Here is a 26580-nt window from a genome sequence, read left to right as displayed (position 1 = left end):
ATAAGTAGGATGAACGTCCAGTATTTCCCGGGACAGTCCCGGTATTTTCTGTTTTTTTGACCGTCCCGACTTTTTGGCAAAAGTGTCCCGGTTTTTACCGTATTTTACACGAAGCCTACTTGAATTTTTATTCTTTATTGAAGTCAAAGATTGACATTATTTTTCAACTCATAAATTATATTACGATAATCTTATATATAAATGTGAAAGTATGTATGTATGTATGTATGCTCTTTATACAAATCTACAGTTTTAGGTCGATCGTCGCCAGATTTTGCATATGTACCAAACAGGACCAGGATTGAGCCGTAGGCTACTTTAAAACTTCGTCAGAGCTGGGCAAATGCCCGAAATGGGCGAAAAACTGTCGGGCAACAATGGTTTTGGGACCTCAACAATCACTTTCGGAACGTTTACTTTGGTTACCGTGGTTCCCAACAATGCGTTTCAGACGTGAATGTATGCCTTTACAACGGTTTGTCACACCTTTAATTCTGTTATTATAACAGTTTATACCTTTATAACGGTTTGTCACTTTTCCAATCCTCCCAGTAATTGAAGAAAACCCGGGAAGAGCGCCGGGTATTTTTGCTTGCCTGTATACAGGGTGTCCTGTAAGTGATAATGCGGCCTTCATCTCATCAACCGCCCATCGTATAGGTATAGTTTCAATTTAAAAAGTGCTTAAAAGGAGTTTGAATAATATTCGCTGCAGAAGCTGGACATATGGCGTCACTAACAACAGAGAACAACAACTACGGCGATAAAACTGGGAATAAAAATGTTCAACGCCAGCTGATGAACTCAATGCTTGCCTCAAATCATCAGCACTCTACTTCACCAAACACCAACTCTGGCCATATCGCTACATTGCAATTTACTGCCATTAGTGAGATGGGTTGGAAGTGAAGGTGCTGTCTATCGGTGGTCGTCTCGAGTTTGTTAGGACATCAACACTCTGGCACGAAGCTAAAAAAATTATCATTATCCACCAACATGCGAGTTCAACTGCAAAATGACTCAGCACTGCTACCATTTTCACATCAGTTGATCAAACTTGGCAATGGAAGAATTCCCGTAAACAAAAGCACTGGACTGATAACGTTCCCAAATGGATTTTGCCAGTTGTTAAACTCAGTTCAAGAACTTGCAGACAAAGTCTTCCCAAACATTCAACAAAATCACCGAAACCATGAGTGGCTTTGTGAGAGTGCAATTCTGGCACCGAAAAATGACAGTGTGAACAAGATCAACGGAAAAATCCTAAAAATTATTCCGGGAGACTCCACATCTTACAAATCGGTTGACACTGTCACAGACACAGCGCAGACAGTTCTGTATCCTGCAGAATTTCTGAACTCTTTGGATATTCCGGGTGTGCCACCACACAACTTGACCCTCAAAGTCGGAGCACCTAAAATGATTTTAAGAAATTTGGAGATACCGATACTCTGCAATGGCAACAGACTCTGCGTGAAGCAATTGCACAATTACATCATTGAAGCAACGATTCTAACTGGATGTGCTGGAGAAGAAGACGTCTTCATTCCACGTACCCCAATTATCACTGAAGAAATGCCATTCACTTTAAAGCGATTACAGTTCCCGATTCGTTTAACTTTTGCCATGACAATCAACAAAGCGCAAGGCCAGTTGTTAGCAGTGGCAGGTAGGGCAGGTAGAGCATACATACATACATACTTTCACATTTATATATAAGACTAGCTGATACCCGGCGACGTTGCCCGCCCCGTAAAAAATCAATATACGTATAGCTTATTAATTATTTCTTAAACAAAAAAAAATTCTGCATCAAGTAAGAGAAAAATACTTTTATTTTTAAACATTTTAATTAAAAACTTGAGGCAATCGCTTTTGTGGATACACAATATTTTTTCTTTTTGCATCTGGTGTGTAGATGTACAAATTTTTGAGATTACCAAATTGCAAACAGGCGACATAAAGCTGTCCGTGTGAAAAACAGGGCTCAAGTAGGTTGATACCTGCCACTACTAACGACTGGCCTTGCGCTTTGTTGATTGTCATGGCAAAAGCTAAACGAATCGGGAACTGTAATCGCTTTAAAGTGAATGGCATTTCTTCAGTGATAATTGGGGTACGTGGAATGAAGACGTCTTCTCCTCCAGCACATCCAGTTAGAATCGTTGCTTCAATGATGTAATTGTGCAATTTCTTCACGCAGAGTCTGTTGCCATTGCAGAGTATCGGTATCTCCAAATTTCTTAAAATCATTATAGGTGCTCCGACTTTGAGGGTCAAGTTGTGTGGTGGCACACCCAGAATATCCAAAGAGTTCAGAAATTCTGCAGGATACAGAACTGTCTGCGCTGTGTCTGTGACAGTGTCAACCGATTTGTAAGATGTGGAGGGTAATAATTTTTAGGATTTTTCCGTTGATCTTGTTCACACTGTCATTTTTCGGTGCCAGAATCGCTCTCAGAAAGCCACTCATGGTTTTGGTTATTTTGTTGAATGCTTGGGAAGTCTTTGTCTGCAAGTTCTTGAACTGAGTTTAACAACTGGCAAAATCCATTTGGGAACGTTATCAGTCCAGTGCTTTTGTTTACGGGAATTCTTCCATTGCCAAGTTTGATAAACTGATGTGAAAATGGTAGCAGTGCTGAGTCATTTCGCAGTTGAACTCGCATATTGGTGGATAATGATAATTTTTTAGCTTCGTGCCAGACTGTTGATGTCCTAACAAACTCGAGGCGACCACCGATAGACAGCACCTTCACTTCCAACCCATCTCACTAATGGCAGTAAATTGCAATGTAGCGATATGGCCAGAGTTGGTGTTTGGTGAAGTAGAGGGCTGAGGATTTGAGGCAAGCATTGAGTTCATCAGCTGGCGTTGCACATTTTTATTCCCTGTTTTATCGTCGTAGTTGTTGTTAGTGACGTCATATGTCCAGCTTCTGCAGCGAATATTATTCAAACTCCTTTTAAGCCCTTTTTAAATTGAAACTATACCTCAGTCAAAACAGTCATGTCAATAAAGGGATGCTGTATATGTTTCAGGGTGAAAAAAAAAAACTCCCCAGGAAAAAAACCATAATTCCGGAAACCTTATAGGAGGGCAAATAATAAATTTTATTTAAAAAAAATTTTAATAAAAGGGCAAATTTTCTAAAACGTAGGAGGACACTTGAGATGACATCAAAAAGAACGTCAGGTGATCTTAGCATGGGTCAACGATGGGTGGTTGATGAGATAAAGGCCACATTAGCACTTACAGGACACCCTGTATACATGCAAGCAAAAATATCTGGCGCTTCCAGGGTTTTCTTCAATTACTGGGAGTATTGGAAAAGAGCCAAACCATTATAAAGGAATAAACTGTAATGATGGCAGCGTTAAAGATGTGACAAACCATTGTAAAGACATATACACGTCTGAAATGCATTGTTGGGAACCACGGTAACCAAAGTAAACGTTCCGAAAGTAATTGTTGAGGCCCCAAAACCATTGTTGCCCGGCAGTTTTTCGCCCATTTCGGGCATTTGCCCAGCTCTGACGAAGTTTTAAAGTAGCCTACGGCTCAATCCTGGTCCTGTTTGGTACATATGCAAAATCTGGCGACGATCGGTCTAAAACTGTAGATTTGTATAAAGAGCATACATACATACATACATACATACATACTTTCACATTTATATATAAGACTAGCTGATACCCGGCGACGTTGCCCGCCCCGTAAAAAATTTATATATGTATAGCTTATTAATTATTTCTTACTCGAAAATCTAATTAAAATCTTTAGGCAATCGCTTGTGGATACACAATATTTTTGTTTGTCCATCTGGTGTGTAGATGTACAAATTTTTGCTATTACCAACACGTGAACAGGTGACGAAAAGGTGTCCGTGTGAAAAAGAGGGCTCAAGTAAGTTGATACCTGCCACTGCTAACGACTGGCCTTGCGCTTTGTTGATTGTCATGGCAAAAGCTAAACGAATCGGGAACTGTGATCGCTTGAAAGTGAATGGCATTTCTTCAGTGATAATTGGGATACGTGGAACGAAGACGTCTTCTCTCCTTTGGCACATCCAGTTAGAATCGTCGCTTCAATGATGCAATTGTGCAATTTCTTCACGCAGAGTCTGGTGCCATTGCAGAGTCTCGGTGTGTCCAAATTTCTTAAAAGCATTATAGGTGCTCCGACTTTGAGGGTCAAATTGTGTGGTGGCACACCCGGAATATCCAAAGGAGTTCAGAAATTCTGCAGGATACAGAACTAAATGTCTGCGCTGTGTCTATGACAGTGTCAACCGATTTGTAAGATGTGGAGTCTCCTGGAATAATTTTTAGGATTTTTTCGTTGATCTTGTTCACACTGTCATTTTTCGGTGCCAGAATCGCTCTCAGAAAGCCACTCATGGTTTTGGTTATTTTGTTGAATGCTTGGGAAGACTTTGTCTGCAAGTTCTTGAACTGAGTTTAACAACTGGCAAAATCCATTTGGGAACGTAATCGGTCCAGTGCTTGCGTCTACTGGTTGGTCAACTGATGTGAAAATGATAGCAGTGCTGAGTCATTTTGCAGTTGAACTCGCATGTTTGTGGATAATGATAATTTTTTAACTTCGTGCCAGAGTGTTGATGATTCGAGGCAAGAATTGAGTTCATCAGCTGGCGTTGAACATTTTTATTCTGAGTTTTGTCGTCGTAGTTGTTGTTCTCTGTTGTTAGCGACGTCATACGTCCAGCTTGTGCAGCGAATATCATTCAAACGCCTTTTACGCATTTTTCATATTGAAACTATACCTATACGATGGGCGGTTGATGAGATAAAGGCCGCATTATCACTTACAGGATTACAGGACAACCTGTATATAGGCTAGCAGAAATACCCGGCGCTTCCCGGGTTTTCTGCAATTAAATTGGAAAAGTGACAAACCGTTATAAAATAATAAACTGTTATAATAACAGAATTAAAGGTGTGACAAACCATTGTAAAGGCATATATTCACGTCTGAAATTCATTGTTGGGAACCACGGTAACCAAAGTAAACGTTCCGAAAGTAATTGTTGAGGGGCCCCAAAACCATTGTTGCCCGGCAGTTTTTCGCCCATTTCGGGCATTTGCCCAGCTCTGACGAACTTTTAAAGTAGCCTACGTTTCAAACCCGGACCTGTTTGGTATATATGCAAAATCTGGCGACGATCGGTCTAAAACTGTAGATTTGTATAAAGAGCATACATACATACATACATACTTTCACATTTATATATAAGACTAGCTGATACCCGGCGACGTTGCCCGCCCTGTAAAAAATTTACATATATATAGCTTATTAATTATTTCTTAAGCAAAATATTTCTGCATTAAGTAAAAAAAAATTACTTTAATTTTTAAATATTTTAATTAAAAACTTCAGGCAATCGCTTGTGGATACACAATATTTTTGTTTGTCCATCTGGTGTGTACATGTACAAATTTTTGGGATTACCAACACGCGAACAGGTGACGAAAAGGTGTCCGTGTGAAAAAGAGGGCTCATGTAGGTTGATACCTGCCACTGCTAACGACTGGACTGGCTTTGCGCTTTGTTGATTGTCATGGCAAAAGTTAAACCAATCGGGAACTGTAATCGCTTGAAAGTGAATGGCATTTCTTCAGTGATAATTGGGATACGTGGAACGAAGACGTCTTCTCTCCTTTGGCACATCCAGTTAGAATCGTTGCTTCAATGATGTAAGTGTGCAATTTCTTCACGCAGAGTCTCTTGTCATTGCAGAGTATCGGTGTCTCCAAATTTCTTAAAAGCATTATAGGTGCTCCGACTTTGAGGGTCAAGTTGTGTGGTGGCACACCCGGAATATCCAAAGAGTTCAGAAATTCTGCAGGATACAGAACTGTCTGCGCTGTGTCTGTGACAGTGTCAACCGATTTGTAAGATGTGGAGTCTCCCGGAATAATTTTTAGGATTTTTCCGTTGATCTTGTTCACACTGTCATTTTTCGGTGCCAGAATTGCACTCTCACAAAGCCACTCATGGTTTCGGTGATTTTGTTGAATGTTTGGGAAGACTTTGTCTGCAAGTTCTTGAACTGAGTTTAACAACTGGCAAAATCCATTTGGGAACGTTATCAGTCCAGTGCTTTTGTTTACGGGAATTCTTCCATTGCCAAGTTTGATAAACTGATGTGAAAATGGTAGCAGTGCTGAGTCATTTTGCAGTTGAACTCGCATGTTGGTGGATAATGATAATTTTTTTAGCTTCGTGCCAGAGTGTTGATGTCCTAACAAACTCGAGGCGACCACCGATAGACAGCACCTTCACTTCCAACCCATCTCACTAATGGCAGTAAATTGCAATGTAGCGATATGGCCAGAGTTGGTGTTTGGTGAAGTAGAGTGCTGATGATTTGAGGCAAGCATTGAGTTCATCAGCTGGCGTTGAACATTTTTATTCCCAGTTTTATCGCCGTAGTTGTTGTTCTCTGTTGTTAGTGACGCCATATGTCCAGCTTCTGCAGCGAATATTATTCAAACTCCTTTTAAGCACTTTTTAAATTGAAACTATACCTATACGATGGGCGGTTGATGAGATGAAGGCCGCATTATCACTTACAGGACACCCTGTATACAGGCAAGCAAAAATACCCGGCGCTCTTCCCGGGTTTTCTTCAATTACTGGGAGGATTGGAAAAGTGACAAACCGTTATAAAGGAATAAACTGTTATAATAACAGAATTAAAGGTGTGACAAACCGTTGTAAAGGCATACATTCACGTCTGAAACGCATTGTTGGGAACCACGGTAACCAAAGTAAACGTTCCGAAAGTGATTGTTGAGGTCCCAAAACCATTGTTGCCCGACAGTTTTTCGCCCATTTCGGGCATTTGTCCAGCTCTGACGAACTTTTAAAGTAGCCTACGGCTCAATCCCGGTCCTGTTTGGTATATATGCAAAATCTGGCGACGATCGGCCTAAAACTGTAGATTTGTATAAAGAGCATACATACATACATTATTTATATACATACATAGATTATCGTAATATAATTTATGAGTTGAAAAATAATGTCAATCTTTGACTTCAATCTTATATATAAATGTGAAAGTATGTATGTATGTATGTATGCTGCTGGAACTATCAACTATGTTGTCACCACAACCGGAAATATGGCAAAACTTGTAAGTTGAAACAAGATATTCCAAAAACAGACCACGGGTAACACTATTAAAAAAAGAAATCGAGTGGGTTTACATTGTAATTCGAACCCACAACCTTCGATACACCGACTGGCACACGCTGATTGCAGCTAAAATTAGGTATATGTATTAATAAACGTTGCCAGGAAGTATATTGGCGCCAACCAACAGTCGCCGGAAAAACGCGCGCCATTAAATATGTCGCGCATGCGCATTACATCGAGTTCCGAAGTCACGATCGGGTGTGACGATTTAGTGACGTAATAGTGATCTTAGCCAATGAGGCGCATCCCATGTTAAAAATCCTATGTACGGTATGGAATTACGCGTCCCGGACCCATAGGCGGATTTGACTCGGAAGTCTGGGGGGGGGCAATGTCATTATTGCTGGGGGGGGGGTACGATGATGATGATGTCAATTCATCTATACATATATACATTAGATCAGTCGACTCCACGTTTGACTCTGGGGGATGGGGCATTGCCACCCCCCCCCGTATCTCCACCCATGCCCAGACCCCACGGCAGGGTGGTCTTAAGAGTATCGTAAGCCCATGGGCAAAGTGATTTTTTTTACACCTCCCGTAGGGTCTCAGTTTTCTGATGCCCTACGGGGAAATTTTCAAAAACTTCAACCAAATCTCATTTTTGTAATTTTCCTTCTTCGCTTGAGTGCCCCGGCCCCGGGCCGTGCCCGTGTGGGCAGGGCCACAACTAGGGGGAAGGGAAGTAGGCGGGTTTTTTGCCCCGGGCGCTGGACCAGAAGGAGTGCCGAATTCACCCTTTAACCGCTTCTTCTACATGGCAAGGGGCGCAAAAATGCCAGTTTGCCTCGGGTAAAGTATCTAGTTGCGGCTCTGAGGTTGGACCCATGCTAAGATCACCTGACGTCCTTTTTGATGTCATCTCAAGTGTCCTCCTACGTTTTAGAAAATTTGCCCTTTTATTAAAATTTTTTTTAAATAAAATTTATTATTTGCCCTCCTATAAGGTTTCCGGAATTATGGTTTTTTTCCTGGGGAGTTTTTTTTTTTCACCCTGAAACATATACAGCATCCCTTTATTGACATGACTGTTTTTTTTTACTCCCCCCCCCCCCCCCATAATTTTACACGCTTTGATAAATCGCCGTAGAAATCCCCAGAATACAAGAACCCGAGTTGACCCCAAGCAGGGCAGATGCTATTCCAATATTCTAATGACGTCTCAGCTTGCTTCAGGATAAATGAAAAAGATAGTTTAAAAACACCTCTGAAAAGGACAGGAAGAAGAAAAACGCAACATTCATTTTACGAATACCATTGTTAGCTCATCAACAGATAATGCCTTGTACTGAAGTAGGGATAGCGTAGGGTGGTATCTTTTTCTGTTCAGAAATATAGAAAATAGAATGCAAACAACACTCAACGCTGATCCCTATGGTACACCTCTGGAAAAAAAGCAACGCTCCCGAAAAAAAATCTTCTAGGGAAATAAAACCTCTCGCTTTGCTGCAGGCATAGCAATAAAACTGACCAAATGGTTGGAAAAATTTACTACAAGCTAGGGAAGGGGACAGATTTTTTTTTCATCGGCTTCTTCTTGGAATCTTCATCGGCTGAGTATTTAGGTAAGCGAAACAGTTCGCAACACATAGAAGAACTTTATTGATTAAATGTTAGAAGGACTGGGCAGCATTGCACAGACCAAAATTCAGGAACGAGAACTCGAATAGTCCAAAAGAAGTGATGATAGGGGGTTTCTGGAATGTCAGGTTCGTTGATTGGAATAGCGTAGTATGCTCATCAGATGTCTAATTTTGGAAAAAAAATTTCATACCGTGGAGGGTATGTGAAACTTCCTGGAGATGAAGTACCGGATAACGAACAGGGACCGTTCGCACATTCAGTCGTTGATAATCTTCGACAAGACGAATTGCACTATTAGCTTTCGGCACAACGTGTAATGGGAAGTCCCAAGAGCTTTTGGAAGGCCTGCAAATGTCCTGCTCTACCATGTATTCGGATTCTTTTTAACTGTATAAAGCACCTGCGGGTGCAACCTTCGAGGCTGGTTGTATATGGGTGGTCCAGTGGTCTAAATATAATGGACGGTGCTGTATTTGACGGAGTGAAAAGTTGTAGATGGATTAGTTAGCTCTGAAAACTCCTTCAAAATTGTAGGGTAACGAGAAGAGCCGTCAACCACCCGAACAACAAACTGGAAACGAGCTTGAGATATGCTGAAGTTGCTGAGGTTGGTGATAGACAGGACCGCAACAAGGGGGGGGGGGAGCAGGCGGGTCTCGTGCCCCGGGCGCTAGACCCGAGAGGGCGCAAATTTCATTCCGAAGCCGCTCCTTCAACATTATAAGGGGGCGTCAAATGGGTGCTTGCCCCGGGTGACCAAGCATGTAGTTGCTACCCTGGTGATAGAGTCGACCAGACATTTCTTTTTAAGATCGACCAAAAGCCCGAAATGTCGAAGAAAATCAGCACCAATTATGGGAACAGCTACTTGTGCAACGATAACGTTCCACTTGAAGTACCTCCTGAGCCCAAGGCCTAAGTTAATGAGTTCGGTACCATAAGTTTTGATTCTGGATTCATACTTCATTAGTATAGTTGTCCATCTGCACATACACAAATGGTGATAGCGTGTTCTGCCTATAATTGCACCAACCGATGGGGAAAGTTAAAGGAAGATGGAAATAAACTTCGGTTTCATAAGTACGTGCAAGTGGTTTTATATTAAAACATGCATTGATTTTTATACTACAATTTAGACACACATTGGCGTACGCAAATGGGGGGGGGGTTGCGGTTCTAACCCCCCAAGCCGAGATTATAGTGTTATTTTGCAGGAAAAATCGTACCCCCCCACCCCCGCTTGAGAAAATTCTTGGTACGCCTATGTAGACGCATGTAGTTTTCATTTCCCATCCAATTTTTGTTTAATGATCACAATTAAAAATAACAAATCAATTTCGTATGAATTTTAAACTTCATAAATATTTTTTCAAAATCGTGTAAAAATTGCTTATTACTATTTGGGTTAGAATTTTTATGACCAACAAATTGTGAAAATATGCTCCATAAAAAATGCATTTATATCCTAAAAAACTGAAATGTTTGAAATAACTATAATTATGTCGTATAAATTAAAGTCATTTAATTAGGTCGTTTCGACCTAAACACTTCTATTTCTGGTAAAATTAATTTTCGGAAAATAATTAATAAAATAATATAATATATAAAATAATTGTGAAAATGTGTGTGTCTGTTTAATACAAAGTTTTTTTGGATAGTCCCAAGTTAATTTAAATTCTAATGTATCGTCTGTGAAATATCCTTCATTGAAATTTTGGACTACCACCTGGTCATCTTCTTTAATGTGTTGATTACTGTTGAGTAATCAACAGTAATCAATATGTATGTAATATTACAAATTCTTAATCACAGGAAAAAATCAATCTAGGTTCTGGTACCCTTGAAATGTGAGAAAATATGATAGAGTATATGTAGAGTCATGATGAAAAAAATCTAATGAAAATATTAAATAATTTCTTATATACTTGTGAATAATTGCATACGTTGGAAGAAAAAACAACGCTTCAAATTTAAAGCTTTTCTGTATAAAATACTAGACAAAAAAGTTTGCATTGTAACTAAGTAATTATTTGATAGGAAACAACAAGTGAATTGTGTTGTGATTGTAATATTCCGAATTATACTTTCCGGACCTGTTTGTAAATTGTTTATTGAAAAACTTGTATGAATGTAGGAAAAAATTTGCATTAAAATTTTTTTCTCTAATTTTTATGTAATTTCTTGCATTGAAAGTTCTTTTTCAGCAGGTAATTCGCGGAAATATTCACTGCTTTGAATTTTCGAAGTGAAAGCTTTCACCAAAATGCAAAACATAATGTTAGGAATGTATGTTATTGTTGTTTTTATAAAAAAAATAGTTCCTTTTAAGTTTTTAAAAAAAAACAGTATTTTTTCTTGAACGAATGTAAGTATTTATTTTTATAAATTTTTTTAAGACGAAGAATGCATAATTATTCGCCAAAATGTGAAAAAAGAACGGAATGTATTGGTCTCATATTTTGTAATGCCCCATTGCATTAACACGTTCAGTGAATGTTTTGCCTACTTCGCTATAAAAAGGGTATGATGCGGTCGTGTAGGGACGGCTCGCTTAGTCCTCACTCCACTTTCCTAATAGCTCATCGAGCTTATATAAGCTCGAGTAATAATTGTATAAGCTCGATGCTATAGTTCAGTGGGAAAGAGGTAAGCTACCACCCACTGGCTGAGTGGCAGTTGCTACTCGTTTCCCGACTTCGAGAAAGTGCAAGGCATTTCCGATCTAAATGTCCGAAACGGGAATGGTAATAACTAGGGATCGGATTTCTATATGTCATATTATCTTGTGACATAACATATTTTTGGCCATTTTTAAGCTATTGGTCATATTTCAAGCATTTTGTGCGAACGTTCATATTTTACGAATTTTCCAACAATAGATCATTTCTTGGTCATTTATCCCCGAAAATTTCGATGTGTGGGAATTTTCTTCAGAGATGTAGTATGCACCTACAATGAATTCTTGTCTTTTCTCCGCTTTTGGAAAAAAAAAACGTTTGCATTCCCAGTACATAGACACTTCTTTGCTCTCGAAGGAACCCTTTGTTATGTTTCTGAATTGCACACTAAGCACTTGCAAAATATGTTATTCATTCGGACAATTCGAAATCTTCGCGTTTAATGCATTTTCATCATTCCTAAATACAGAGATTTATGTCCCTCTATTTAGAGCTCATTACGCTCTTAAGATCTATAACAATGTTTTTTGCATTATGTTTTGAAGTAAAAATATATTTTCAATTTTTTTCTCCCTGAAATTGCCACTCCCTCAAGTTTGGTAGCTGCCCTGCTTTGTTCAATTCTGGCGGTGTCAAAAGATGAGTGTTAAAGTTATGCAATTTTTTCCAGGAATTTGGGGAGAATAATTCCATCACCGATGCACGCTGTGCGGTCACGTGGTCATTGTGAAGGATTCGCATCACGAGGACCTAGGTTCGAATCCCACACGTGGCACAGTGGTGGTTGGTAAAAGTTTGGTTTTCTGGGATTTTCCAGATTCAGGCGCAAATGTGAATTGATCTCTTCATTGAAAAGTCCCGCAGCAGATACTACAACCATGGCTGCAACCATGGCCCCCCACAAGGCCGGGGATGACGGGGCTCCGGGACAATTCTCATAATTTTTTGCTTTTTCACGCGATACATGAACTATAGAAGGGCCCGTGAGAAGTCTGACCGGGGGCCCGCGACGAATCCCAGCCTAAGGGCCCTACTCCCGGATGTGGGGGCAATGGCTGCAACCAAAAACAAAAATTGAAACTATCACCCGGAACAAGTACCCATTTTGTCACCCCCTCCCTAATAATTTTGAACGAACAAAAAGCAAACTTGGCGTCCTTCCTTGCCCAGCTCACGGGGCACAAGACTCCTTCCACCTGCCCTTCCGCCGCCCTGCCTACAACCGTACAAATATGAAAGCATTATAACACTTCACTCACAATTCGAAGTACTAAGACAGCACTAACTTCACGCACAACCTCAGATACGCACGCAGACGGCCAGGACACCACCCCCCCCCCCACTTAAAAGTAAAATCATCACTTACAACATTGATATGAGTCCTCACTTCCCGCCCTTCGCTCGGGGCATACTCTGGAGTACTAACGGTGAACGTTAGTCCTGGATTCCCACTCAGGTTGAAAGTCAATTTTTACAATCGATAGACACGACATTCATCTAGCGCTTGTATCTCAACATTGTGTTGATCACCGTTTCTCGACCTTTCTGATGACGTGGACCCCCGTTAGTGGAATTTAATGCGTCGCGTCGCGGACCCGCTATAGTAAAGGTCAATTATCTTCGGACCCCCTGCAGCGAAGGTCAATTTGGACACGGCCATGATTTGGAGCACCCGCCCCCATAAATCCAAAATGTATTGTTTTTGCATAAGTTTGCATATCATAAAAAAATCGAAGTACCGGTAATAAATTATAATTTTACAGCCCTAAATTTGTCATTCATGCAATGCCAGTAAATGAAAATGATACCGCATACACTTTACAACAAGAGTGCTCAACCTTTTGGAGAGTGTGGGCCACTTCAGTAATTTGAAAGAGTGTCGCGGGCCACTTAAGTGATCTGGGAATGTGCCGCGGGTCACTTAAGTGGTTCACTTTAGTGATCTGGAAAGGTGCTGCAGACCACTTAATTGAAGTAAGAATGTGTCCACTTAAGCGATCTGGAAATGCGCCGCGGGCCACTTTTGGGATTTGGAAATTTGACGATTTTAATTGATCTAGAACTGTGCCGCAGTTCTTTTAAAAGTGATCCGGAAATATGCCGGGGTACTCTTAAGGTCCCGGTACCACTACTAAACCACACAAGCACCTCGTCCATATTGTTCTGCAGAACCTCTAACGAATTGGTATATGTTGGAATGTGCGTGTAGTGAAACCAGGCATGAAATTTGTTTCTGTGTAATGCTTGTTATGTGTAGTGCTGCCATCTGCCACCAGTTTTCCTAACTTTGAGTGAAGTGTAATGATTGAATAATTTATCGTTGTAGGCCTGTTGCTCTCTGTGTCGAGACTTTTTAACGGGAGATCGGCTCGCATTTGCACCTCGAAGTTGGGAACCACAGGAAACCAACTTCAGCCGACCACCACTGTGACGACGGTGGGGCCCGAACCCGGATAATCACGATGAGAGTCCGTCACTCACTATGACCACTCGACCACCACAGCGGCAGGGCTCGGTGGTTGAGAAACACTGTCTTAAGTGATCTGTAAATGTCCGCGGGTCACTTGAATTATAAATGTGCCGTGGGCTACTTAATTGATATTTCAGAGTGATCTGGATATATGCCGTGGTCTCTGATATTCAAGTGTATCATGGGTCACTTGAGTGATCTGTAAATGTGCTGTGGACCACTTAATTGTAGTGACAATGTGTCGCGGGCCACTTAATTGATCTATAAATGTGTCACGGACTACTTAAGTGCGATATTTAAGCGTGATCTGGAAATGCACCTTGGGTCACTTTAGTGATCTGTAAATGCCCACGGGTCACTTAGGTGATCCGGAAATGTGCTGCGGACCACTTAATTTAAGCGGGAATGTGCCGCGTGTGATCTGGAACAGCACCTAGGCCACTTAAGTGAACTGGAAACATGCCACGGGTCACTTCAGTGAACTGGAACTATGCGGCGGGTCATTTAATTGATTTATAAATGTGTCTACTTAAATGATATTTAAGTGTGATCTGGAAATGTGTCGTGATAATTAAGCGTGTCTTGGGTCACTTAAGTGATTTGAGCAAATGTGCCACGGGTCACTTAAGTGGTCCTGAAATGTGTCACGGACCACTTAAGTGATCTGTCAATGTGCTGCAGACCACTTTAATGTACTGACAATGTGTCGCGGATCACTTAAGTGATCTGTAAATGTGCCACGGGCTACTTAAGAGATATTTAAGTGTGTCTTGGACCACTTAAATGATCTGGAACAACTGTCCCGTGGGTAGGGCTGGATCTTGAATCCCGCGAACTACGCGGCCGCAGAAGGCACGAATTGAAGTGGGCCAATTTTTTAGGCGTGCTAACTGAAAATGGGAAATTTTTTTTGGGCACCAAACATTAACACTAAAACATTATTCGCTTCTGGAAATTTGTCAAGTATAATTACGCTTGAAAAATTTCCAAAAGCGGCTATGGCCGGGGGTCACTTAATTAAGTGGTCTGGGAATGTGCCGCTGACCACTTATAAGTGATCTCTATAAATGTGGTGCGGATCACACTTAAGTGATCTGCAAATCTACTACAGTTCATTCAAGTGGTCCTGGTAATGTGCCGCTTAGTTCATTTTCACACAATTAGGTTTGAGGCCGCCGGCCACATCAGCTGACTCAGACGACCATAGGTTGGCCTTATAGGTTTACCTTACATTGTCAGGCTTACATAGTACTCACGAACCCCCAAACCCTCCTCCACGGCTGCGCACACCACAGATTGAGAAACACTGTTGTTGATTATGATGATGACTATGACGTCAATTCGGGAAAAAAAAACCCCTCATGGACGGCCCTTCGCTAAATAAGTCACGTCAAGTCATACAAAAACGAACCAATCACATTCAAGCTGTTCTGCCGCCATGTTTATTGCTTGTGATATCCGTTTCATGAATGTAATTAGTGAGTGAAATATCGTAGCAATCGGACTCTTTTACAATGATTCGGATATAATTGCAGCGTAATTCCGCGAGCTAATACTTGGAAATTGCGAGCGGGAATGGCGGGCAAAGCGCCTTCTCGGGCAAAGCAAGAAAGAGGTCACACGTCTAGGCCCTACGATCGGCCAAACCAAGTAAGTGGAAATAAAAACACGTGAAAGGCAATCGCGGAATCCGAGATGGCGCAGCTGTTTTTTTCCCGATGAAATTGCGAGTCACTTATCGCGAAAAATAATCATGTTTCGTTGTTGTTTTCCATCATGTTTTGAATAAATATTCGAGTTGTTGACTCTTAATGTGCTAGAGGGAAATTCACCGTGTAAGCAGCGCAGTTAGTGTTGTTGCAATCAAGTACCCAGTATTTGTTTGAAGTGAATTTTTAGTATTATCTCTACATGATTTTGGAAGTGAATCTTGAATTTCATAGAGTTACGGCGTTACATGTTAAATTCGTGTTCAGCAGGAACGAATTATCTTCATCTCCGTCCAATAATGGGGTATGAGATTATGGTGTAATTGTCAACAATGTTGAGCAAGATGTAAAACACATCATATACTTTGATTTTAAATTGCATGTAACAGATGTGTATCGTTAAACTTGAGTCGAAATAACTGTAATAAATCGGTTAATGGTCACCCTAATCGAGATTTGGCGAATTTGGCGGTTTTTCATCCAACATTGTTCTCCTTAAAGTGGGTATTGCACGTGTCTAGTTTTCAAGTCAGATAGCAAAAAAGCATCGTGTAGCGGCCAGAAAAGTAGCCCAACCCCTCCAACTTGACTCTCTCTAGTGGAGTGAGCGGTGTTTATTATTACACAGCGAGTAAAATCGTAGGAGATTAGCTAGTAAACTCGCCCAATATAATTGAGCCTTGACCAAAATTTGACACTTAAATGACCGAAACTAACCAACATCATTCTCAACAACCCAAAGAACTTATAGTGAAAACAGTTGTTCAGGGCTTAACAAATTTCAGGCGGCAGGTCGCTCAGTCTTGATTAAAAAATCAGGGTCAGTGCCTAAAATTTTCTGTGAGTTACGTTGATTTTACATTGCATTTAACGGGTGTGTATTGTATCAAGATGACTAAAATGAAGAATGTTCACGAAATAGCAGTAACCACATCGAGATTTGGCAAATTTGTTGTTTGTTTCATTCAACATTGTCGTCAATAACTGAAATTTGGCAATGTATTTAATCTCAACATCATTCCTACCGATACAAAAACTTTTAGCGCAAACAGTTACTCAGGGCTTGACAAATCTCAGGTCGTTATGGTTAGGGCCGCAACTAGATGTTTGGGTCACCTGGGACAAGTGCGTATTTTGGCGCCCCCTTGTAATGTTGAAGGAGAGGTTTGACAATAAATTTGTGCCCCCTCTGGTTCAGCGCCCGGGGCACGAGACCCGCCTGCTCCCCCCTAGTTGCAGCTCTGGCCGTGGTGACTATAGTATCTGTATTAGCACCTGAAATTTTCTTATGTGATTGCAAATTGAGTCTGATTTCATGACAGTATTTTATTTTTTAATGTAGGAAAAGAATATAAAGTTTGAGAAAAGTAAAAAAAAAACCATTGTTTAAGACAGTTTTTCTTGAGATTAGGATCATCCTTGAATTTTCAGAAAATAGGCTGTCAGACCAGACACGACCCAGACTCTGTCCCTTCTGGGATGTAAGCCTTTTACCCATGTGTGTTGACACCAGAAATTAGGCTTGTGCCTAATTTTAATTTTGATTATTGTCCTTAGAAGCTATTAATTGAATAATTTAAGATAATACAGTGAATAATTGAAAATGAAACACACTGCGATGACACAACAGAAATGGCCAATTCTGAGTGCACAGTATATTTTTGTCACCAAGCTCTCAATTCCAACAAAACAGTATGGCTCCATCATCATCTTCCCTGGTGATGAAACGTGTGCTTGCGCTGCCAAAGCAGAATGTTTTGCATTATTCTGCAACGAACCCTTGGCTGACTGGAAATGCTGTGACAGTAAAAAATTCCCATAATAATGCTTTCAACACTTTTTGAAAAAAAAAAAATTCAGATCTTTCTGTGATGAACGTTGCAGATTTTGGCATATTCTGCTTTGAGGCTTGCTTTTTTCATTACCATTGTATTTTTTATAAGTTTTATCATGCTTTTTTGTTAAAAGTTTCTTAAATTCTATTAATAACATGTATGTGCCCGTCATTCCTAGATGAAAATATTTATTTTTCACTCCCAAAAAGTTTTCTTTTTTTCATATTTTTCATATTTTTTCATATTGCCTCCGCCAGTAATTTTAGCCAATAGAGCCAAATTGGGTCTGGTGACCCGATTGCTAATATCGGCGGGATAATTCTACTTCCCTTGCTTCTTTTTCAGCCAATAGTTCTTTTTGGCGTTTTTGCAAGTCCTGTTCTTTGAGTTGTAGATGAGACACACCTTTATACTTTTGTTATATGTAGACTCTTGCTAATCCAGCACATATCAGACCAGGGTGTGCAGTATTTTCGAAACAGCTGGAAGTCAATTGAAAAAGCGCATTTAAATAATATAAAATTCTGTGCAGTCATTTGTTTTGCCAAAAAAAAAAGTAAAGACGACATGAGACATGTAGAATCATTCAGGTTAAAAATAACAAAACTGGTGATTAAAATATTTTTATAAATGAAACCATTATTACTGTTACAGAAAATCCAGCAGTTATGGATTATATTTATAGGCTACTGTGGAAAAGTTACTCCCAAACTTTTTACAGCCTTGAGTAATTTTTGGAAGAGCATTAATTCTGACTGCATCTGTACGATCTTAATACACTAGAGCGAGATGAAATTAGAGATGTGCAAAGGTATACAGATTCTGAGTCACTACACACTCACATCCATCCAAGCGTTTATTGCACTTTTTCCTTAAGATTCTTCCAGATTGCGACATATGCCACAGTTTTTGGTATCTTCTGTTTTGAGGGTTGGCCAAAATGGAAAGTAGACTGTCAAAGAAATTCAGAATTCCTCGAACATCAGGGTGTACGAGTGTGGAGTTTTAACAGAACTGCATTCTACTTTCCAACCAATTTGACTTTTTGAAGAGCAAAAAAGAATTGAACACTTTGAAATGTGGACTAAAAATCTGCATGAAGAGATTTAGAGAAAGAGCTGCTTTTTTTAAATGGGTTTAGGAAGTGGGGTGGGTGAAAAAAAATTTCAGTAACTGGGTTCTTGTTAAAAAAGAAAAGACATTGTATTTGGTATGTTTATTTGGCAAAAATGATTTTAATTTGCAAAATGTTTAACATCCACAATCGTATTAAAGGAGAAAAAAAAAAGAAAAATATTTTCATTGACATACTCAATTACGTAAAATTTAATTGAATAATTCAAATATTCTTTTTATATCAATTGAATATTAAAAAAATACATTAGTTAAATCTATATTTTAAGAATGGCTCATATTATTTGAAAAATAGGCATGCATTTAAATTGTTTAATTTTGCCTAAATCCAAAAAAAAGTAACTTCACTTTCCTTTTTGAAGATAACTGTAACCAGGTCTGACTGTACACTGAAAAAAATTCACTCTATAGGGGACCATTCAAGTATTATGTTGACAGATTTTTAGAATTTTTGACTCCACCCCATTGTCAAAGACATTTTGTCAGCTGCTGCGAATATATATCTTCAATAAGGGTGGTTGATGACATAAGCAACCTTCACACCCCCCTTGTCAGTGAAAACCCCCTCTCCGATGCTGACGTAATACTTGAAGACCCCTAACATTTAAAGAATATTTTATAGAGGTATGAATGATTGAAATATCCTTGATCTTTGCCACTTTTCACATGTTAAAATATAGTCCTGTAGAACTCCTCACTTGGTACTATTCACTATTTTCAAGTGAAAAGCAGCGAAAGAGTTTCGCTGTAGATATCTCCACAAAATTTTTCTTTGAATGTTGTGGGGTAAATTTCTTTAGATTTAATTTAATGCAAGAAGTTTTCTAATTTCACTAATTGACATTCTGTTACTGAGAGTAATATAAAAAATTTAATTTTCATATTTCTCTCAAATATCATTGCACATGAAACGGGGTTGGTTTTTTTTTTTACGTTGAAAACTGGTTTTTAACATGACAAGCATCAGAAACTGGTTTAAACTGTCGAAAACCTTCGACATCCTATATGAATGCTGTTGGATAGTATTTTGAACACAGTAGGTATACAACATGATGAGAAACTTACTTTTTTCATACTACAATGTTTTATTTCTCAACATTAATTTATTACAATAATTAAAACAAAATATGATTATAATTTGTAGTTTTGAATTTTTGACATACAGAGTCAAGAACAGATAATATATCATTTTATGGTCTCTTTTAAGTAAACTACTGATTACCTATGTTCAATTTACTAAGAGCCCCCAAAGCAGAATGTTTTGCACTGTTCTGCAACGAGCTCCCAGTTGACTGGAAATGTTCTGCGGCAAAAATCCCCATAATAGTGTTTATACACTTTTTCCTAAAATTCTTCCAGATTGTTCTACAATAGCACTGATTGTTCTGCGGCATACATCACAGATTTCGGCATATTCTGCTTTGGGGCTAAGAGCCAGGGTTTAAGCTACTGTTGCATTTTTCCCAAAATGCGAAAGAAAATCGTAGAATGCGAAAAAAGTAGTAGCCACTTTCGCAAAAATGCGTACAGGAGGTATGCAATGAGTAGACGCCCACCCATCAATCATTACATTAGGGGGGGGGTCATTCAAGTATTACGTCAGCATCGGGGGGAGGGTTTGGATTTCCTGACTTTTGTTGACGGGGGGGGGGGGGGGTTGAAGGTTGCTTATGTCATCAACCACCTTTTTTAAAGATATGAAATATTCTAAGTTGCTGACTAAATTTTGCTGACAAGGGTTGGAGGGGTTCAGTGTTTTGCTGACAAGGCAGGGAGGGGTCAAAAATGGCTAAAAATCTGCTGACGTAATACTTGAATGGCCCCTTAGCATCGTAGCATTTTGCTAAAGCTTTTCCCCCCATTTTCGTTTTTTTGCGAAAGGAATTTTTTTATCCAGCTTAAACCCTGCTAAGAGCTATACAAATACCAAGACCACAATAGGCAAAATGCCCAATGAGCTGGTTGAGAAAAAGTTGCCCATAACAAATATGGATGTCATATCCTTCAAAATTATAGCGACCCAATTAAAAATGCAATTACAAGCAATATATATACATGATGAAATATACAATGCTCATAAGAATACTTATGGTTGTCTTATTCTTGGATAACTTCTCGATTTACCCCCAACATGTTATCGTATTTCTTTTTAAACGTGTCATTGTGTTACAATTTACTATCTCCGGGGGTAAGCTATTCCATTTATCCACAAACCTATTAGAGAAAAATGGCTTGCGACACCATAACCTAGAATTGTCCCTTACCAATCGATACTGGTGTCCTCTTGTAAAACCAGTCTATTGATGGTGTAACAATAATGCTGCGTTCATCCAGTGTGAACATATTTAAAAAAAAGTCTCTCTTCATAACTCAAGCTGTGTGTGCCAATAAGAACACACCTAGCTCTTCTCTGCACCCCGTCAACCAAGTCGATGTCCCTCTGTAGGTATGGTCTCCAAAACCTTACAGCATATTCCTGTCCAAGACAAACTAGGCCTTGGAAAAACGGAAGAATGATTTTAGGAGAATGCGAAGAGATCTTTTTGAAAATGAAGCTGAGCATTCTATTTGTTTTTTTTTTACCACAGCTGAACAATGTTCAGAAAACCTAAGCCGCTCGTCAATGAGAGAGAGAATTTCCAAATCAGTCACTCAAGTTCCATCCGCGATAGTGACACTATTAAATTCGTAACAGAAATGTGGATTGTTCGAGCCAAAATGAGTGACCATGCACTTGTCAATGCTAAACTTCAAGCTCCATTCATTTGCCCATGTTTTAATCTTGCTCAAGTGGGTCTGGAGCAACACCCTATCACTTTGATTCCCGACTACCCCCATTAGCTTTACGTGATCTGCAAATTTGCTAACAATTCCATCGATACCTTGATCGAGTTTATCAATAAAAAGTGAAAAAAGTAAGGGTCCCAGGACACTTCCTTGAGGGACTCCACTTGCGACACCAGTCTAATTAGAGAATTTCCCGTTCACCATAACTCATTGTAATCTATGTCTTAACCACAATTCTATTCAATTAAGCAAGTTGCCCCCAATCCCAATCTCGTGTCAAAACACCTCAAGAGTTTACCATGGGACCTGATTGAATGCCTTCTGAAAATCAAGGTAAACAACCTCTACATTATATACTTCTACATTATTACCCTTATCCAAAGTCTTTAGGCGCATATACACTATCTCGCCGACACCCCTGCCTCAGTTCTAATCCACTCATGGCTACACAAACTTCCTTTGTGTTCGTTGAAAAAAAAGCCGATTCCAGGTGGGTCTAGTGAAAACAGCTCATGAGTCGTTCACAACACAGTACAAATTACTGAACAACCAATTGTGACTGCTTTCATTGCATGATCCGTGCGCTAATGTATACGCGCCTTTAGTTACGTGATCATAGAAGCGAATGAGGTTAGTTACACATGACTTCCCTTCCTGAACCCATGCTGATTATCTAACAATACACTATTCTCGTCTAGCCACTTCACCAATTGCTTTTTGATAATAATTTCCAAAATTTTCGAGAGAGCTCGTCAAATTCACTGGAAGATAATTGGACACAGCCTCTCTACTGCCCTTTTTAAATATCGGAACAACATTAGTAAGCTTCCAATCTTTTGAGACTATACCTTCAGCAACACTACTGCTGTAAATCTGTGCGACTGGCCCCAACAATTCATTAGCACATTCCCTGGGATAGATATTTGGTCCTGGTGCTTTGCTTGCACATACATTTTTTAGAAGATTTAGTACCACCACATCTTCCACTTGAATATTGTTGAGGATTTTATCACTCCACGCAACACCTGTACATTCAATAGCATTTTCTCTATTAAAAACCGATATTAAGTTTTTAAAGCACTACACATGCGTACATTGCTGTCTACCCTAGACCCTCCTATCGTGAGGGGGCCAACTGTCCCATTGCATCCATTATTGATTTACCTAAAAAATGATTTTGGGTCAGAGCCAATGTTATCTGCCAATGTAGATTCAACTTCTTTTTTACTATCCATTATTGCTCTCTTCAATGCTCTTTTATCAGTAAACAATGACAGGTCACCTCGTCCACTTTATACTCTTTGAACGCTCTTTTCTTTCCAAGATAAAGGTTATGCACACTATCCGTGAACCATGAAGGACGCGATATACAAACATGCTTTCAACGTCGTGCAAAACAGGAAGCTTCGTACTAAATTCTTCCCACTGACTCTTGAAAACTTCTGCTAATGTCCTCTCAAAACGTCAAAGTTAGTTCTCCGAAAACAAGGAACCAGTCTTTTGTTATCAACCTTACCCAAAGGAAAGTTACAGAAAAAACTAACGACACAATGATCACCGGAAGAAAATCTTATGTGTAAAAGGGAAATTCAGATGTATCTGGAAGAAAGGCTATAAGTTGATAAGCAATTTCAGCAACATCAATTTTCTTTCCAGTATCTTCTAAGTCTTTAGCTATTTTCTTGACTCTCGCAATGAATATTACAATATGCTCTGTTTTCTCAGGTCTTATCATTATGAATTCTCTTCTCGATTGTGCTATCCTTGAACAAGATTTGGCAAAATGTATCTCTAATTTTCTGCCAGGCTTCTAAGGGTGATATTATTCCATCTCAAATAGAGTAAAACTTGATTGTTTGACATGTGCAACTTCATAAGACCTATTGTTTTCTCTTTGAATCAAAGCTATCTTTATCAGCCTCTGATTATATTGGCTCAGGTTCATTAGTGAATTTCTTACATCCAATCACTTGTAGAAGGGATTCAATTCTTTCATTCGATTCTTCATAATGGAAGTTATAGTTAGTCAATATAATCCTACATATCTAAGCCAGCCATGCTGTCAGCTATCTTGATTCAGTCAGCACAATGTCAAAGATTTTTCAGGGCTCTGGGCCCATAACTATTTCTTGAGTTTATTTCCAGTCCAATGACTTACATCAGTGAATAACATGTTTATTATTTGGATAAAGTGCACGAGATAAGCCAGATAATAGATTAATATAGTAAATGCTAATAAAAATAGCCAGACTTTATTCTACGGAACCTCCTACATCTCCAATACACAATCAACTACTGATCTATGGATCTACTATGAAAAAGGGAAATTTTCCCAGAATCCCCTAGGCTTACACTGATTGGAGGATGATTTCATGTATATTAAGACTCCACCCTCTTTGCTATCCGATCTATTTCTTAAAGTATCATAGTCCGAGAGAAAGATTCATTTCCATTGTTTGCCCAAGTTTCTGTAATGGCTCTCCATAGCTATCATAGTTTCTAAAAAAATCTTTCCTATTACCCAAGCTCCTGGCATTTATTAGCACATATTTTAATTTGCCCTGTGATTTTGTGTCAATTGAAAAGCCATCCAAGTCAGATGTGGGTGAATCACTGTCCATACTGTTATTAACAATAACTAACCCGCATTCCTGTCTACGTGGTCTGGTAGTAAAAAACTTGACCTGAGCCGATCGTGAACCTCCCAGACCCCACTCTGTAATAGAACTGTTTATTCAAAATATGTGCGATAAGAGATCAGGGTTAGGTTTTCACTTGACCTGAGAAGCTAACTCTGACAATAAGTTTTTGAGTGTTTTAATACAATGTCGTTAAACAGTTTTTATAACCTGATAGATATGCTAAATAACCAAACACTTACTTTTATGTAGATTAAAGTTTTTTATATTTTGAATTATAATTACTGTGAGAACAAAATATATATTTTGATGTTTTAAATTTTCTGATCTGCCCAAAATTTTATTCTATATTGAAAATTCTCGTGCAGCATCTGTTAATACATTAAACTCATTTGTTCTCAGGTTGTGTATAAATCCAGAATTTTAAAGAGTGTTTTTAATCAAAGCAGAGCTGACAGGACTGGGTACTCAAAGCATTGTTTTGCATGTTTAGATACAGCTTCAATTGGAAAATTGCATTATATAAATGCTAGTAAAACTTAGTTATTCTTACTTTTGCACTAAATTACAGGATTTTCTTAAGCATCATATACAAGCCAGCACTGCCAAATTAAAGGACATTTTAGTCCTACAATTTAATATTTTGATTGCTATATATATTCTAATGTTACGCACAATAAGGGTATTTTTTAAGTATCAGTGATTAAGATAATACAGTGAAACCTGTACGAAACGGAACATTAATAGACTGAAATAATATTCTGTTTTATAAAAGTGCAAATGAAAGCACTAATCATTGAAAAGACTATTATTTTGATTCAGTTTAAGACAGATTCTTTCTTATACAGTGTCCATTTTAGACAGGTTTCACTGTAATAGAAATCAACATTACATATGGTTACATTATATTACATAAAAAAAGTTTTTAAACACCCATCTCTGTTATGAAAAGAGTACAGCTGATGTTTGCATCTATACACATATATAAGCAGTTGAAGTTTTGGGAAGCCAAGCATCATCTTGAATTGAAGAATATCTAATCATTCCATAATTTTTCCTTCAGCCTTATTCACATTGTATATTATATTTAAGAGAAAAATTTATATTTTGTCCAAAATAATTCTGTAGAATGTAGAAGATTAATTTACAACTGTAATTCAGTTTTTAGGCCAGCGGTTCTCAACCAGTGCTCCATGAGCTCCACAGCCATCCGAGGAAAATTAAAAAAAACCAGTAAATTTGAAAAAAAAAAAAAAATTTCAAGTAATAAAAATAAATTTCAAGTAATAAAAATAAATTTCAAGTAATAAAAATAAATCTTTTGATGAGTGAATAAAAAATAGGCCTACGTTTTAACTAGGCCTTTTTTAATAGGACTATTTTTCCGTCATAGAAATTTTTCATTGAAAAGGGCTCTGCTAGTCAAAAAAGGTTGAGAACCACTGGTTTAGGCTTCTATAGTCACTTGGAACAATTCATTTAATTGACATGTGTATTTCTAGTGGGAATTTTTATATTGAAAAGCAATATTTAAGGTTTTTGATGTGACAGTCTAAACCATCAAACACTGTCATACTTTAAAAACCTGCCAACCCTGACATGAAACTGTCACAACTGAAATTTAGCTGTTAATTTGCTATTGAAACCCTCAACTGGAATGGACTGTAAAGTATATGAGGTTGGGGGGGGGGGAAATCCCTCTCTCTTCTCGTTGTATCCAAACGTTTGCACGTCAGGCTATAAGTAATGTTAACCCTTAACTGGCATGGTGGGGTCATCTCAACCCTACGCATTGCTCATCTTGCCTTTCCTTCAGATGGAAATTCATTTGGCCCATTCTATTTTCAGTACCTTTCAAGCTAGTTGTTCACACGTCTTCGGCAAATTTATTATGTTTTATTTTCTCTCTCTATAGGCCTATCATTGATCAAAGTTTCCATGGGGTCAAAATGACTCCACTGCAGCACTTGCATAAGACTTTTTTGTCTGATGGCGGAAGTATTCAGATTGGAATGGTGTCAGTTATTTCGGTAACAATTTGAAATTAATCATGCAATACTGGATATATGTGTCGTTGAGCATGAGGACAGTGCTGTTAGTGAAGCATACACAAGATTGGTGTGATCAACAAGATCTTGATACACAAGATCTTTTGCTCTAAACCTCCAATTTGTAAACTGGTACCATGATTTTTGACGTAGATGACAGTCTTGAATTAGGCAGGGAGGGAAATACACAAATATATATTTATGAAAATTTAAATGCTTCCTGCTGCCAGGAGATTTAGATGACTCCGGACATTCATTTAATGTAATAGGCCTAATTGAAAGGAATATGGTGCCAAGTTTGTGATCTAAACTGGTAACAGAGCGTGATAAAGCAAATGATAAGCATATAATATTGAAACAAGGAAAAGTTTGCAAAATATAAGGAATTTGTGAAATTTGTCCTCGGGATAAGATTGTGGTTATATTTGCACTGATTATTTCATCTGCAACGTCAACTGATTTCATGACCAA

At 38.8% G+C, this 26580-nt stretch overlaps 1 protein-coding gene across 2 annotated transcripts in view; it reads left to right on the top strand.

The window, feature by feature from the left end:
* Positions 1-15369: 15369 nt before the first annotated feature.
* Nup153 (nucleoporin 153) overlaps positions 15370-26580 on the top strand; it is a 115066-nt gene continuing 103855 nt past the window's right edge. The window contains exon 1 of one of the 2 annotated variants that reach the window (XM_089242693.1): positions 15370-15607. In XM_089242693.1, the coding sequence (XP_089098819.1) occupies positions 15533-15607 (75 nt within the window). In that variant the 5' untranslated portion in view covers positions 15370-15532. The remainder of the gene's footprint in view (positions 15608-26580) is intronic. The other variant, XM_089242692.1, reaches the window with a different exon arrangement.

The sequence above is a fragment of the Pholcus phalangioides genome, unplaced genomic scaffold (genome assembly GCF_987345545.1).
Source record: "Pholcus phalangioides strain wild (caught in Gottingen) unplaced genomic scaffold, Ppha-v1.0 ptg000015l_1, whole genome shotgun sequence".
Taxonomy (NCBI): domain Eukaryota; kingdom Metazoa; phylum Arthropoda; class Arachnida; order Araneae; family Pholcidae; genus Pholcus; species Pholcus phalangioides.
Note: the sequence above shows the minus strand (reverse complement) of the source record. Positions and strands in the feature narration are given on the sequence as shown.